Source organism: Oncorhynchus clarkii, chromosome 32 (assembly GCF_045791955.1).
Source record: "Oncorhynchus clarkii lewisi isolate Uvic-CL-2024 chromosome 32, UVic_Ocla_1.0, whole genome shotgun sequence".
In the NCBI taxonomy this organism is placed as follows: domain Eukaryota; kingdom Metazoa; phylum Chordata; class Actinopteri; order Salmoniformes; family Salmonidae; genus Oncorhynchus; species Oncorhynchus clarkii.
Window position 1 is genome coordinate 20,941,357 of NC_092178.1, and position 17,289 is coordinate 20,958,645.

General features: G+C 43.3%; 1 protein-coding gene across 1 annotated transcript in view; it reads right to left on the reverse strand.

Annotated features, from left to right (window-relative positions):
* Positions 1-7,939: 7,939 nt before the first annotated feature.
* The window catches only part of LOC139392248 (unconventional myosin-Ig-like), a 72,636-nt gene continuing 63,286 nt past the window's right edge, over positions 7,940-17,289 (reverse strand). The window contains exon 22 of the mRNA XM_071140096.1: positions 7,940-8,642. Coding sequence (XP_070996197.1) covers positions 8,480-8,642 — 163 coding nt within the window. The 3' untranslated portion in view covers positions 7,940-8,479. The remainder of the gene's footprint in view (positions 8,643-17,289) is intronic.

Sequence of the window (17,289 nt, forward strand, 5' to 3'; positions counted from 1 at the left end):
ACTTTTGAAAGGTAGTGTATGTCAACGCTAACTTTCATGCAGCAGTAGTCTGCAGCTGTGTGTGTGTGTGTATGTGGTTTGGTAGCTAATTAACAAACAGAACAAGGGCTCTGTTATCAGGAGTAAAGAGCAGGCCTGTCACAGATGGAAGCATGTGATTGGAGGTGCTATCATTGAGTCTAGCAGCTGATAGGAGGAACGGTGACAGAGATGAGTGCCTGACCCTGGAAGACATGAGTGATGGTTGAGGTGATTGAGGAATTGTGGCTCTCTCTGTATAATGATTGGACCAACTGTCTTCAAACCTCATCCCATTGGAGTTTGAGTTTCCTCCATACAATGTAAAGTCCTTCGAGCATCTGAAAAAGCACTATATAAATCTAATCCAGTTGTTTGTTTCAAGCTTGAGCTCGGATAAACTGCCACAGGTACTGAATAAACTGTTGATGAAGGGCCACAATTCTAAGGTGGCAGGTAGCCTAGGGGTTTAGAGCATTGAGCCAGTAACTGAAAGGTCGCTGATTTGACTCCCTGAGCCGACTAGGTGAAAACTCTGACGATGTGCCCTTGAGCAAGGCACTTAACCCTAATCGCGCCTGTAAGTCGACACTGGATAAGAGTGTCTGCTAAATGACTATTGAGGTGTAGTGGAGCTGCAGTCTATAAAGTTCACTACTTTTGAGCAGAGCCCATAGGGTTCTTCATTCACCAGGGCCAATAGGACTCTCTATTCAACGTAGTGCACCATAGGGAATAGGGTTTCATTCAGGACACGTAGAATTGTAGCATATACCTCTACCTCATTCCTAACTGTAGAAGGCTGAAAGCATCCCAAATACCAAACTACATACAGAGGCAACAGTCAATCAATACCCAGTTAGAGTTATCTACTGTACTCTAACCTTAAAACATTATACGGGAAAAGCTTGACTGTCCTATAGATCAATGATTAAGGGAAGTTACATAGACTTTTTGAATCAATGACCACTGTACGTGATAGCTACAGTAGCTGTCTCTAAGCAAGTTTGTGATTGGTGTATGTATTAGTAAGAACAGATGTCTATCTCAGCAGGAGAGACTGTTATGTCCCAAATGGCACTCTATCTATTTAGTGCACTACTTTTGACCAGAGCCCTATAGGCCCTGGTCAAAACTAGTGCACTATATAAAGAGTAGGGTGCCATTTAGGACACCACCAATAGATTACCACAGAGAGTTGTCAAGTAATCTGTTTTGGCCAAAGAACACACAACTATCAGCAAGAGAGCTCTGTCTCACTCAGGTTGGCAAAGGATAAGACACTGTTCAAAATATGTTTTGAAATTATCCTGAAAAAAGTTTCTGAGAAAAAAGTTATGTTTTAACAACTTCATATTCATCCAGTCCAGTTTAGATGACATCTAAGTCAAGTGTTTTGGACCAAAATGGAACTACACTCAGCAAAAAAAGAAACGTCCTCTCACTGTCAACTGCATTTATTTTCAGAAAACTTAACATGTGTAAATATTTGTATGAACATAACAAGATTCAACAACTGAGACATAAACTGAACAAGTTCCACAGACATGTGACTAACAGAAATGGAATAATGTGTCACTGAACAAAGGGGAGGTCAAAATCAAAAATAACAGTCAGTATCTAGTGTGGCCACCAGCTGCATTAAGTACTGCAGTGCATCTCCTCCTCGTGGATTGCACCAGATTTGCCAGTTCTTGCGGTGAGATGTTACCCCATTCTTCCACCAAGGCACCTGCAAGTTCCCGGACATTTCTGGAGGGAATGGCCCTAGCCCTCATGCTCCGATCCAGCAGGTCCCAGACGTGCTCAATGGGATTGAGATCCGGGCTCCTCGCTGGCCATGTCAGAACACTGACATTCCTGTGTTGCAGGAAGTCACACACAGAACAAGCGGTATGGCTGGTGGCATTGTCATGCTGGACGGTCATGTCATGATGAGCCTCCAGGAAGGGTACCATATGAGGGAGGAGGATGTCTTCCCTGTAAAGCACAGCATTGAGATTGCCTGCAATGACAACAAGCTCAGTCTGATGATGCTGTGACACACTGCCCCAGACGATGACAGACCCTCTGGCTCCAAATCAATCCCGCTCCAGAGTACAGGCCTTGGTGTAACGCTCATTCATTCGACAATAAATGTGAATCTGACCATCACCCCTGGTGAGACAAAACCGCAACTCGTCAGTGAAGAGCACTTTTTGCCAGTCCTGTCTGGTCCAGCGACGGTGGGTTTGTGCCCTTAGGCGACGTTGTTGCCAGTGATGTCTGGTGAGGACCTGCCTAACAACAGGCCTACAAGCCCTCAGTCCAGCCTCTCTCAGCCTATTGCTGTTTTCATAACTGTAACCTTAATTGCCTACCATCTGTAAGCTGTTAATGTCTTAATGACCGTTCCACAGGTGCATGTTCATTAATTGTTTATGGTTCATTGAACATACATGGGAAACAGTGTTTAAACCCTTTACAATGAAGGTCTGTGAAGTTATTCTGATTTTTATGAATTGGGCGATTTGGGCGAGGGAGAGGGTAGCGGGAGAAGACAGCTATTTCTGCTCGGTATTAATTTGCACTATATCATCATTAATGAGATCTGAAAAAAAATTAGGCTTGGCTGCCGAGGCTTCTAACTTGTAGCCTGGTTGACGTGACTTACAACGCAGGGAGCGCTGTACCACTCTGGTCTGGAAAGGAGAACGTTTGTTATTGCACTATTCGCCAGAAATTGTGCAAGGATTTTATCGGTTCTCTTAAATATTGTAATGAAACAGCAGGGAGCAGGTCTCAAACCCTCGACGCGCTATCGACTGTCCCGCAAAAGCATGCTCAAACGGCAGAGTCGATTTCCGCGCTTATAAACCCAGGGTCGTTACAATATATATTTTGCTCTTCTGGGGTTGAAAATCCAACCATTTTTTTGGAAGGGGGCGGCGCTCGGGGGCTATGTATGGTGTGGCTGTTTGAGAGAGAAAGACACAGATGTAGTAGAGTTAAAATGGTTATTCCATCAAACTTCAAATGATTAGAATAGTACACAACGCAGAACTGAACAACTAGGTTGAGGGTCAGTGGCCAAAGCCCACGAACAGGAATATTCTAAGTTCAGACAGAAGGGGGAGTCAGATCGCTACGATCGCCAGGAACTTTACTTTTGGTGTCTATTTTTAATTGTTGCTCTACTGGTGCTGCCAGTTGACGTTAGGTAGGCAGCTACAGGAGCTGAATGATGTTAACATCTTCGGGTTTTGTTTCATGAAAATATATTTTTTTCATCTGGGTGCTTGCGTCACCTACTAACACCCTGGTACTACCCGTAGCTCTGTTCTCCTCTGTCCGAGAAAACACTGAGAGAGAAAGGTATATGTTGCAGATTACTCCTCTGTAGAAGTCCATAACGTGAAATAAATTAAACATCCCAAGGTTAATGCTGTAGATATTGTTATAAGGGAGAGTGAGACTATTGCAACATGTAACTTTCAGAGTTTTATTGTTGTTATTAATATAGTTTACAGAGTGCTAAAAGTGCTGCGGTTGCTAGCTAGTATGCCTTTCTGTGATGCAGACGGTTAGCTGAGCTGCCGACTGGTGCTGGCGTTGTATTATGGGAGATGTAGTTTTTGCCCTACAGGTCTGAATGGGATAGAGGCAATTTCACGTTGTAACTTGTTTGTGTTGCCGCGTTTTTGTACATGAGTTGTTGTATTCTGGTACTATCAACACTGAAAGCACCTAGCAATGTATTGGGGATGTGAGACAGGCTATGTGGTTTACCTTTCTTCATGCTCCTGTGTAGAACAACTTGTCAGATGGTGCATTGGAGACTGATGTGTTCCTGTCCTGTCTTTTCACAATACTATTGCAGATCAACATAAAAGCCAAAAAGACAGCATTGGTGTCGCTCTTCATTTCTTGGTTCTCCTGTGGTACATACCAAACCCGCTACACAGAGAAGAGCCAAACAGTAAAAACACAGCCCCCTTCATTATACACACATTGTGCCAACAACATAAAATAGCCATTTCAGACTCTGATGTATTAAGTGTTATCCAGACTAGCTGATTTAAGTTAGCAGGTTAAATAACACTCTGAGGAGAGAGGTGTCATGGGAGATATTAGGCACTGTGTCTGTGTTGCAGCCTTGATGCAGGCCTATCATCTCCTAATGTCACGGAAAGTGGAGAGAGTACTTGACATCTCAAGAGGCTCAGCTTGAAAGAACAGAAGAAAGTGAAGATTAAGGAAGAGAGGGGAAAGATAGAGAGGAATGCTTTTCCGGTTATCCGGTAAGATGAGAGACATGCTCAGACACATGCAATCACAAAGAAATACATGCACCCACACAAGAGGAAGTTGACACTAACCACGTTTCTATCCAACCATTCCATGAGGATGAATTATCTGAAGCATGAAAAAAGTCACAACCAAGTTATTATGAAACATGAAAACCGGTACAATTTTAGAAATGCTGACAGACAAGACAATTTGTTTGTTCAACCTGGTGTGATCTTTTTGTTTCTGTAAAATTAATTATGCGAGAAATGGCAGTGGAAATGCAGTGCCTTGCGAAAGTATTCACCCCCTTGGCATTTTTTCTATTTTGTTGCCTTACAACCTGAAATTGAAATAGATTTTGGGGGGGGGGATTGTATCTTCTGAATTACACAACATGCCTACCACTTTGAAGATACAAAATATGTTTTTTTGTGAAGCAAACAAGAATTAGGACAAAAAAACAGAAAACTTGAGCGTGCATAACTATTCACCCCCCCAAAGTCAATACTTTGTAGAGCCACCTTTTCAGCAATTACAGCTGCAAGTCTCTTGGGATATGTCTCTATAAAATTGTCACATCTAGGCACTGGGATTTATTCCCATTCTTCAAGGCAAAACTGCTCCAGCTCTTTCAAGTTGGATGGGTTCCTGCTGGGGTACAGAAACCTTTAAGTCATGCCACATATTCTCAATTGGATTGAGGTCTGGGCTTTGACTAGGCCATTCCAAAACATTTAAATGTTTCCCCTTAAACCACTCAAGTGTTTCTTTAGCAGTATGCTTAGGGTCATTGTCCTGCTGGAAGGTGAACCTCTGTCCCAGTCTCAAATCTCTCAAGAATTTTCCTGTATTTAGCACAATCCATCATTCCTTCAATTCTGACCAGTTTTCCAGTCCCTGCCGATGAAAAACATCCCCACAGCATGATGATGCCACCACCATGCTTCACTGTGGGGATGGTGTTTTCAGGGTGATTAGAGGTGTTGGGTTTGTGTCAGACATAGCATTTCCCTTGATGGCCAAGAAACTCAATTTTTGTCTCATCTGACCAGAGTACCTTCTTTCATATGTTTGGGAAGTCTCCCACATGCCTTTTGGTGAACACCAAACGTGTTTGCATATTTCTATCTTTAAGAAATTGCTTTTTTCTGGCCACTCTTCCGTAAAGCCCAGCTCTGTGGAGTGTACTGCTTAAAGTGGTCCTATGGACAGATACTCCAATCTCCGCTGTAGAGCTTTGCAGCTCCTTCAGGGTTATCTTTAGACTCTTTGTTGCCTCTCTGATTAATGCCCTCATTGCCTGGTCTGTGAATTTTGTGAATCTTGGCAGGTTTGTTGTGGTGCCATATTCATTCTATTTTTCAATAATGGATTTAATGGTACTCTGTGGGATGTTCAAAGTTTCAGATATTTTTTTATTACCCAACTCTGATCTGTACTTCTCCACAACTTTGTCCCTGACCTGTTTGGAGAGCTCTTTATCGTCCACCATAAAGTAGTCCATCACAACTTTTTCCCACTGATCTTTGTCAATAGTGCCTGTTAACTTTAGGGCAGAAATGTTGAGAAAAGTAGCAACACTTTCAGTTCTTCATGATGTCTTTAAAAAAAGCTGCGGTAGAAAGGATTATCTACACATACTGAGAAGCTCATGTTATAGACACAAGCATGCTACATGGCAGACCAATCTGAACTCATCTCTCAGCATGTCCAGTCTATCCAATCATGGCTAGCAGGAAGGTTTCTGTATTTTTCCGTGACTAAACCAACTAGGATCGTAATTTAACAATTGTATTTGTATTTACAGATGGCATACAAGTTTTTTATTAAAGCACATGAAAGTTCACATTTCAAAAGGCAGTTCTGCCAAAAACGCATTTAGAAAAAATAAATATATAATCAAATGCCTGTCCTGTGAAGTAGTGATGTGTGACATTTTTTGAAACAGGTCTTGTGACAAAACCAACAGTAGAGTTGGAAATGCGATGGAAACTCATTTAACATTATAGGCAAAAGTGATTTTTATGTGCACTATGTCATCACGGCAAAAAGTATGCTTGATGGAAACACATCTCTGCTGGGAAAATGCTCATATTATTTATCGCAAATTGGATGGAAACCTAGCTATAGACACACAAATTGACACACTGTGGTGTGAAGAACTTAAGTAAAAATACTTTAAAGTACTACTTAAGTAGTTCTTGTGGGTATCTGTACTTTACGATCTATATTTTTGACAACTTTTACTCCACTACATTCCTAAAGAAAAGAATGTACTTTTTACTCCGTACATTTTCCCTGACACCTAAAAGTACTCGTTACATTTAGAATGCTCAAGCAGGACAGAATTATGGCACCTATCAATATAGCACTTTGTCATCCCTACTGCCTCTAATCTGGCAGAATCACAAAACACCAATACGATGTTTGTAAATTATGTGTTGGAGTGTGTCCCTGTCTGTCTGTAATTAAAAATAATAAGAAAATCATACCGTCTAGTTTGCTCACTATAAGGAATATGATGTATAGCATTTACTTTTACTTTGTACTTTTACTCAAGTATGACGATTGAGTACTCTTTCGACCATTGTACTTAAGTACATTTAAAACCAGATACTTTTACTCAAGTAGTATTTTACTGGGTAACTTTCACTTTACATGAGTCATTTTCTGTTTTCGGTATCTTTACTTTAACTACAGTATGACATTTGAGTACTTTTTCTACCAATGTGCACACATACACTTGCGTACACACACACACACACACACACACACACACACACACACACACACACACACACACACACACACACACACACACACACACACACACACACACACACACACACACACACACACACACTTGTCAGAATGGATTAGAGAGAGACTGGGAGACTCACAATATGAGGGATGTCAGGGGAGGGGATGATGGAGAGGGAGGATGTCAGGAGAGGGGAGGAGAGGAGGATGGAGATAGAGGATGTCAGGAGAGGGGAGGATGGAGATAGAGGATGTCAGGAGAGGAGGATGGAGAGGGTAGATGTCAGGGGAGGGGATGATGGAGAGGGAGGATGTCAGGAGAGGGGAGGAGATGAGGATGGAGATAGAGGATGTCAGGAGAGGGGAGGATGGAGATAGAGGATGTCAGGAGAGGATGATGGAGAGGGTAGATGTCAGGGGAGGGGATGATGGAGAGGGAGGATGTCAGGAGAGGGGAGGAGAGGAGGATGGAGATAGAGGATGTCAGGAGAGGAGGATGGAGAGGGAAGATATCAGGGGATGGGAGGATGGAGATAGAGGATGTCAGGGCATGGAGTCACATTGAGGCCAGGCCATCACTAAGCAGTACCATCAGGACAAAGTGGAGAGAGGCACAGAAAGAGAGTGTGAGAGAGAGAGATGGAGGTAGAAAGGGAGAGAGGAAGACAGAGAAAGACTGATATGCTCTCGGTTACATTACAGTGTATAGGGTTGGTATCTCTAACCCAGAATAAGACTGTTCAATGGACTTAATCTGGGTCCAGAAAATTGGCCCATAATATACAAATATAATAATATTAATAATATATCAAATGAAAATAAATAGTATGAATAATATAATATTAACATATTATATATACTTTTGTAGTAGAGTAAAAACATCTACACATACTGCGATAAAATACATTTTAATAAATATTTATTTGCTTTTTTATTATTGCTATTAATCTCATGGTCTGCCCTTTCAAGGCAGTGTGTTGAGATGATGCACTTTAAAGGAGTATTCCCATTTCTCAAAGGCAGTAAAATAGCTGTCTTCTCTGCTGAATATACAGTATAAAAACACTGTATCTAAACTAAGTTAGTCTGAAAAAATGTATGTGAAATATTGCTATTCTTGTTTGCATTTCAATCTCTTGGCTATATATCTCTGTTAATTCCCTGAAAAGTGCAAAAACATGAAATCATATAAAAAATATGTTTTTAAAGTTAAATGTTATACCTGTGAGCATCTAAACCATACATAATGACAAAAAACATCCAATGGCCAGTGTGAGTCCCTGCCATAATGAGTAGTTCCAACTCCAACCATCAGTGCATTGGTTTTACATTTTCAACCAATAAGATTGAAGCTCCTTTTCCAAGAACATGAAAATCAGCAGACTTTGAGGTCCAGATTAGAATGTGCCTGGGGTAGCTGGTGGTGACTGTTTCAGTTGGAGGGGATCAGGAGGGTGAAACCGTCGCGGTTCTTACGGAAGTCTGCGTGGGCCTGGCCGGCCTTGGTCTCCAGGGTTACACTCTTGGGCTTGCCCCGCATGTACAGCTGGACGGCCGAGCAGCAAACCTTCACTGGTAGCGGGGCGTTCCTCACTCTGAAACACACACACGCACAAACACACACACTGACTGTTAACTCACTGATCATGATCTACAAAACAAGATAAAATATATTGTATCATCAGAAAGTATTCAGACCACATTACATTTTCCACGTTTTGTTACTTTACAGTCTTATTCTAAAATTGATTAAATAGTTTTTTTCCCTCATCAATCTACACACAATACCCCATAGTGTTTATTTTTTTAGAAATGTTAGAAAATTTGAAATATCACATCTACATAAGTATTCAGACCATTTACTCAGTACTTTGTTGAAGCACCTTTGGCAGCGATTACAACCTCAAGTCTTCTTGGGTATGACGCTACAAGCTTGGCACACCTGTATTTGGGGAGTTTCTCCCATTCTTCTTTGCAGATCCTCTCAAGCTCTGTCAGGTTGGATGTGGAGCATCGCTGCAAAGCTATTTTCAGGTCTCTCCAGAGATTATCAATCGGGTTCAAGTCTGAGCTCTGGCTGGGCCACTCAAGGACATTCAGAGACTTGTCCCAAAGCCACACCTGTGTTGTCTTGGCTGTATGCTTTGGGTCGTTGTCCTGTTGGAAGGTGAACCTTCACCCCAGTGTATGGTCCTGAGTTCTCTGGAGCAGGTGTTCATGGATCACGGATCTCTCTTCATCACGGACCTCACCACCATGCTTCACCGTAGGGATGGTGCCAGGTTTCCTCCAAACTTCACGCTTGGCATTCAGGCCAAAGAGTTCAATCTTGGTTTCATCAGACCAGAGAATCTTGTTTCTCATGGTCTGAGAGTCCTTTTAGGTGGCTTTTGGCAATCTCCAAGGGGGCCATTATGTGCCTTTCACTGAGTGGCTTCCGTCTGGTAACTCTACCATAAAGGCCTGATTGGTGGAGTGCTGCAGAGATGGTTGTCCTTCTGGAAAGTTCTCCCATCTCCACAGAGGAACTCTGGAGCTCTGACAGAGTGACCATCGAGTTCTTGGTCACCTTCCAGACCAAAGGTATATTACACCTCTCATCAGCTCCATATGACATGTTTTAATTGGTATTCCAACATGTCAGTAAAGGACTGTAAACACAGCACCAATAGTGTGCCCATTAGTTATACTTAAGCAATAGAGCATGATGAGAGGGTGTGGTATATGGCCAATATACCACGGCTAAGGGCTGTTCTAACGCATGACGCAACGCAGAGTGCCTGGATACAGACTTTAGCCGTGGTATATTGGCTATATACCACAAACCCTTGAGGTGCCTTATTGCTATTATAAACTTGTGACCAACGTAATTAGAGCAGTAAAAATACATGTTTTCTCATACCTGTGGTATACAGTTTGATATACCACGGCTGTCAGCCAATCAGCATTCAGGGCTCGAACTACCCAGTTTATAAAAGCTAATAGTCCTTATCTAATTGAAAACTCTACACTGCCTCTCAGAGGGGTTTGACTGACTGACTGCCATCCTCTCCTCTCATCTATCTAGTATCCTGTGTGCAGGTGCTGTGGTGTCACACACCCTATCCTTGAGCTGACAGCTGCCAAGGGGAGGGGAGAGAGGGGGATGAGAGGGGGAGAGAGAGGGACAAGAGGGGGAAGAAGGGCTTTGGCCACTGCACAGTCAGCTGAAGATGATCTGTTCCGAAGGCCATACTACAGTCTCTGTTTCCATGCCAAATGGCACCCCATTTCCTACATAGTGCACTTTATGGCCCTGGTCAAATGTATTGCAAATGTATTGCACTATATAGAGAATAGGGTGCCATTTGGGACACAGCCTCTGACTGACCAGCGGGATCCTCCAGCCTGGCTGCACTTCTGCACCACACTGACTCTAGTTAACACACAGGACCAGCACATGGCCAAATACACAGAGAGCCTTATCTATCTGTCTATGCTATGGGATTGGATGGGTGCACAGTGCATTGTTAAACTGCTCTATATCTCGGCTGGTTAAGGAGCTTCTTGTGTGTTATTCTTCTGGGAGCACAGGCTTTTTTGTGGGGGGGAAATGGTTTGAAAGAGCAGTACCTGCATTTATCACAGTATGAATTGATGATGCCACTCCCTCTAGTATAGCAGGAACGTGTGCCTGTGTGTCTGCGTGTGCCTGTGTGTGTGTGTGTGTGTGTGTGTGTGTGTGTGTGTGTGTGTGTATGTGTGTGTGTGTGTGTGTGTGTGTGTGTGTGTGTGTGTGTGTGTGTGTGTGTATTGTTATTGTATCTGAACCCTTTATACAGTGCTTGGGTACTAGGCTAAAGCTTAATTCAAGGTTTCCTTCCAGTTCCAGCACCCTTGTTTCACAAAGCTGCATGGCGTCCATCAATAAGCCACTCTAACAGGTGTTACCCCAGTCCCATAGTCCCCAGTGCCCAAAGTCAAGTAAACCCCAAACCCCTTCTTCCTCCCTCTTCCTCTTCCCTTCCTCCTCCTTCCACCAGTTTCCACCAGCTGTCCCCCTCCCAGAGACACACCCCCCCAGCCCTGCGACCCATTACCCCACTGACTTCCTAGCTTCCCTGTGTTTTGATGATTTGCGTGCAATACTGATTTCAGCACAGATTGATTGACCAACTGTCCAGAGGAATGGCCCAGTGTAAACCGACACCAGGGTAAGGCTCTTTGAACTTCACACTAAGCCATGGGCTATGACAGAGAGATTTGACCACTATGGCTGGGCTAGAATGAGATGAGGGAATAGGCTGCCATTTCAGACACAGCCCAAGACAGGTCTACCTATCTATTTCTATGGCTGGGCTGTGGTACTGCAGTGTAGTAGAGGGGGGAATCTACAGGACATGACCAAAAGTATATGTACACCTGCTTGTCGAACATCTCATTCCAAAATCATGGGAATTAATTTTGAGTTGGTCCCCCCTTTGCTGCTATAACAGCCTCCACTCTTCTGGGAGGGCATTCCACTAGATGTTGGAACATTGCTGCGGGGACTTGCTTCCATTCAGCCACAAGGTAATTAGTGAGGTCAGGCACTGATGTTGGGCAAATAGGCCTGGCTCGCAGTCGGAGTTCCAATTCATCACATAGGTGTTCGATGGGGTTGAGGTCAGAGCTCTGTGCAGGCTAGTCAAGTTCTTCCACACCGATCTCACAAAAACATTTCTGTATGGACCTTTGTGTATGGGGACATTGTCATGCTGAAACAAGAAAGGGCCTGCCCCAAACTGTTGCCACAAAGTTGGAAACACAGAATCATCTTGTATGTCATTGTATGCTGTAGTGTTAAGATTTTCCTTCACTGGAACTAAGGGGCCTAGCTGGATCATGAAAAACAGCCCCAGACCATTATTCCTCCTCCACCAAACTTTACAGTTGGCACTATGCATTGGGGCAGGTAGCATTCTCCTTGCATCCGCCAAACCCAGATTTGTCCATCGGACTGCCAAATGGTGATTCATCACACGTTTCCACTGCTCCAGAGTCCCATGGCAGTGAGCTTTACACCACTCCATTCGACGCTTGGCATTGTGATCTTAGGCTTGTGTGTGGCTGCTCGGCCATGGAAACCCATTTCATGAAGCTCCCGATGAACAGTTCTTGAGGTAGTTTGAAACTCTGTAGTGAGTGTTGCGGCTGAGGAGAAGCGATTTATACACGCTACGCGCTTGGTCCGGTTCTGTGATCTTGTGTGGTCTACCACTTCGCGGCTGAGCCATTGTTGCTCCTGGACATTTCCACTTCACAATAACAGCACTTACAGTTGACTGGGGCAGCTCTTGCAGGGCAGAAATTTTACAAACTAACTTGTTGGAAAGGTGGCATCCTATGTTGGTGTCACTGAGCTCTTCAGTAAGGCCATTCTACTGCCAATGTTTGTCTATGGAGATTGCATGGCTATGTGATCGATTTTATACACTTGTCACTAACAGCTGTGGCTGAAATAGCCGAATCCACTAATTTGAAGGGCTATACACATACTTTTGTATATATAGTGTATGTGTGAAGCCTAAAGGGCTGTGGTGGGATTGATTGAGATGGTCCAGATTTCTCAATGAGACAGACCTGGATTGCATCTGAAATAGCATACTATTCTCTTTATAGTGTACTACTTTTGACCAGGGACCCTATTTCCTATTTAGTGCACTATCCGCATAGAGTGTAATGCACTACGGCCTCCCGAGTGGTGCATTGGTCTAAGGCACTCCATCGCAATTCTTGAGGTGTCACTACAGACCTGGGTTCAATCCCAGGCTGTGCCTTGCTTCAGAGGACCCATGGCTCTCAACGTTCACCTCTCCTGAGTCAGTACAGGGGTTGCAGTGATGGGATAAGACTGTAACTACAAATTGGATATCATGAAATAGGGGAGAAAAAGTCAAAACAAAAAAAACATATACCCTTTGCACTACATAGGGAAAATGGTGCCATTTCAGGCACAGGCCTGGTGTTTACAACCTGGTTTGTCTCACTGCTCTGGTTCATAAACAGGGAGATGTGCCAATGAGGCCTCCTGATGCTGCAGCCAAATTATTCATTCTCCTGGAAATGACCGCTGACAGAACTGGGGCGCAGCAGCAACTCCTGGGCTGTGTCCCAAATGGCACTCTATTCCCTATTTAGTGCATTACTTTTGACAAGAACCCATATGGCTCTGATCACTATGTAGGGAATAGGGTGCCATTTGGGAAGTAACCCTGCAGGTGCCTGAGGACCGCCTCCACACCTCCTTCCTTCTCCGCCTTTTCCTTCCTTCCTATTCCTCCTTCCCCACCTCCCTCTCCTCATCCTCCCTCTTTCCCCTGTCATCTCCTCTATAGTGTTGGAGTGTAATAATCCGATGTGAATATATGCCTCCTGTGTCTCCATTATGGAGAATTATGAGACCATTTTGTGCTGGGCTGTGTAAGACATTGCCTCTGCTGTGCCTCCTGCCACACTCAGTTACTGTGTTAGTGATGCTGCTGCTAGACTGTGTGTGTGTATGTGTGTGTGTGGGGGGGGGGGCACCAGAGGTACCAGCACTAGATCCCATTGTGTAGAAATCAAATCATCAACACTGAGGCCTGTACAACGTCCCTGCCAGGAAATACGTGTCACTCCAAATAAAACATGTTTATGATGGGGGAGTGTGTGTGTGTGTGTGTGTGTGTGTACACACAAGCTGTCCAGCCTAGGACATTATTATCAGTGGAACCCCAAAACCATATTACATAATCTCACTGACAGCCAAGAGACATCTACAGAAATCATAAAGTATTTCATGCCAAAGTATTTATATAATTAACCAGTGCAACTTTAATGGGCAAGTAGGCTGAGTAGGTAACTTAATATCATTTAACAAAGTAGCACAAGAGTATGACGCATCATAAAAAGCTGCAGGGTCAACACTGTAGATTGGTCCCAAATCTGTTTGTGCAGTCTTGCCAAAGACAAGACAGCACAACGAGATCCAGGACCAAGATAACAACGCTATGCTTTGAGAATAAAGTTACCATTCCTTTGGTTTACATATTCTCATACACCTTTTCCTGATTTCCAATGAAAGCAACACTGCCATCCACACTGACTCTCTGACTCACAATCTAGTAATCAATGGGTCCCAAGCAGTTAGCTGCCTGTTCTGTGGAGGCTCAGTGCACATTCATAAAGCATCTGAGAGTATGAGTGCTGATCTAGGATTGCGTCCCCCTGTCAATGTAATCTTATTCATTATGATATAAAAGGCAAAGCTGATCCTAGATCAGCACTCCAACTCTGAGACACTGTATATATACAGTGTCTGGGCTGCAGTTGTGATGACTGCTTCTCCGAATAATACCACTGACCACAGAACAGCCCGATGATGATCACACTACCGGAGCCTGAAGACACAGCTTACTGCCAAGCGACACAATGGCTGTCTGGGGCTCACTGAGTCACTACGGCTGCTCGGGCACCCTATTCCCTATATAGTGCATTGCTTTTGACCAGGACCCATAGGGCTCAGGTCAAAAGTAGTGCACTGCATAGGGAATAGTGGGCCATTAGGGACACAGAACACTACATGCATCCATGCTGCACACACAACTGTCTCTGTAATCACTGCTAGCCAGTGCTTTCTCTGTAACAGCATAAAGCCTACTTAGCACATAGCATCACCTCACTCATAGCACCTCAATAGCACTTGGTTTACCACTGCATCTGTTTGTGAAGATGGCATGTAGGCTGTTTATAGCAGTGTGTGCATGGGGTGTTAAAAGTATGCCCTAGATGAAGAAGTATGTTGCATTGTGTTTGAATGGTTGGAATAATACTTTTTTTTTTTTACTTATCCCAAAGAAAGGTATGCTTTTCCTTAACCTTCTTTTAACTCACTAAACTAACATTCTCCCCTCATCCCTCTCTCCCTTTATCCATCCAGGCAGGTATAATTGGCCCTGAGGAGGGGATCAGAGAGGACATCTGTTGGTCAACAGAGTGAAAGAGAGAAAGAGTGAAAGAAAGAGAGGAAACTAACTGTGGAGGGGTCAGGCCCTCTACCGAGCCAGCTACAGTATCCCACCAGGTGAGACATTGATGGAGAGAGTGATAGAAGAGGAAATAAAGGAGTCATTTTAAGAAGGATAAAGAGGACATGGATGGACAGTTTCTGGAATAGACGTCTCTCCCCTGAGCATTCAAAAGACGAATGATGGTAGTTTACCGGACTAGTTCATCATGTACTTATGATGTATGGTACCAGTCAAAAGTTTGGACACACCTACTCATTCCAGGGTTTTTCTTTATTTGTACTATTTTCTACATTGTAGAATAATAGTGAAGACATCAAAACTATGAAATAACACATATGGAATCCTGTAGTAACAAAAAAACTTAAACAAATCAAAATATATTGTAGATTCTTCAAAGTAGCCACCCTTTGCCTTGATGACAGCTTTGCACACTCTTGGCATTATCTCAACCATCTTCATGATTTTCAATGCATTTCAATTAACAAGTGTGCCTTGTTAAAAGTGAATCTGTGGAATTGTTTTCCTTAATGCGTTTGAGCCAATCAGTTCTGTTGTGACAAGGTAGGGGTGGTATACAGAAGATAGCTCTATTTGGTAAAAACCAAGTCCATATTCTGGCAAGAACAGCTCAAATAAGCAAAGAGAAATGAGAGTCCATCATTACTTCAACAAAAGAAGGTCAGTCAATGTGGAACATTTCAAGAACTTTGAAAGTTTCTTCAAGTGCAGTCGCAAAAATCATCAAGTGCTATGATGAAACTGGCTCTCATGAGGACCGCCACAGGAAATGAAGACCCAGAGTTACCTCTGCTGCAGAGGATAAGTTCATTACAGTTACCAGCCTCAGAAATTGCAGCCAAAATAAATGCTTCACAGAGTTCAAGTAACAGACACATCTCAACATCAACTGTTCAGATGAGACTGAGTGAATCAGGCCTTCATGGTTGAATTGCTGCAAAGAAACCACTACTAAAGGACACAAATAATAAGAAGAGACTTGCTCGGGCCAAGAAACACGAGGAATGTACATTAGACCAGTAGAAATCTGTCTATTGGTCTGATGCGTCCAAATTCAAGATTTTTGGCTCCAACCGCTGTGTCTTTGTGAGACGCAGAGTAGGTAAAAGGATTATCTCCCCACATGTGGTTCCCACTGTGAAGCATGGAGGAGGGGTGATGGTGTGGGGGTGATTTACTGGTGACACAACTCCAGGCTGGGTAAGGGCTATTTGACCAAGAAGGGGAGTGAAGGAGGGCTGCATCAGATGACCTGGCCTCCACAATCACCTGACCTCAACCCAATTGGAATGAGTTGGACCGCAGAGTGAAGGAAAAGCACCCAACAAGGGCTCAGCATATGTGGGAGCTCCTTTAAGACTGTTGGAAAAGCACTCCAGGTGAAGCTAGTTGAGAGACTGCCAAGAGTGTGCAAAGCTGTCATCAAGGCAAAGGGTGGCTAATTTGAAGAATTTCAAATATAAACAATGTTTAGATTTGTTTAACACTTTTTTTGTTACTACATGATTCCATGTGTTATTTAATAGTTTTGATATCTTCACTATTATTCTAAAATGTAGAAAACCCTTGAATGAGTAGGTGTGTCCAAACTTTTGACTAGTACTGTATATTTATCTCATGGAACTGGAACTTCAGGTAACTGTCAAAATAAACACTTGAGAAAATGAGGGATACAAAGTATATTGAAAGCAGGTGCTTCCATACAGGTGTGCTTCCTGAGTTAATTAAGAAATTAACATCCCATAATGCTTAGGTTCATGTATAAAAATTCCCATTTTCCCATTATCTATGCCTAGGTGCATTGAATATGTTCTGGCGGCTCGTGGTGGCCCAACACCCTACTAAGACACTTTATGTAAGTGGTTTTTTATTCATTTAGCAGTTACCTGTACTATACAGGAGGTTTGTGGCACCTTCATTTGGAGTATGGGCTCGTGGTAATGGTTGGAGTGGAATAGTGGAATGGTATCAAATACATGAAAAACATGGTTTCCAGGTGTTTGATGCCATTCCATTTGCTCCATTCAAGACATTATTATGAGCCATCCTCCCCTCTGCAGCCTCCACTGCTGTACAATATACTTGCTCTTCAGAGATTCACTTCCACTGGTGAGAAACATGCTCACTGTGTAGACTAGAACATATTTAACACTCAGAGGTACAGCATCTAATTCACACTACTCTACCACAGTGG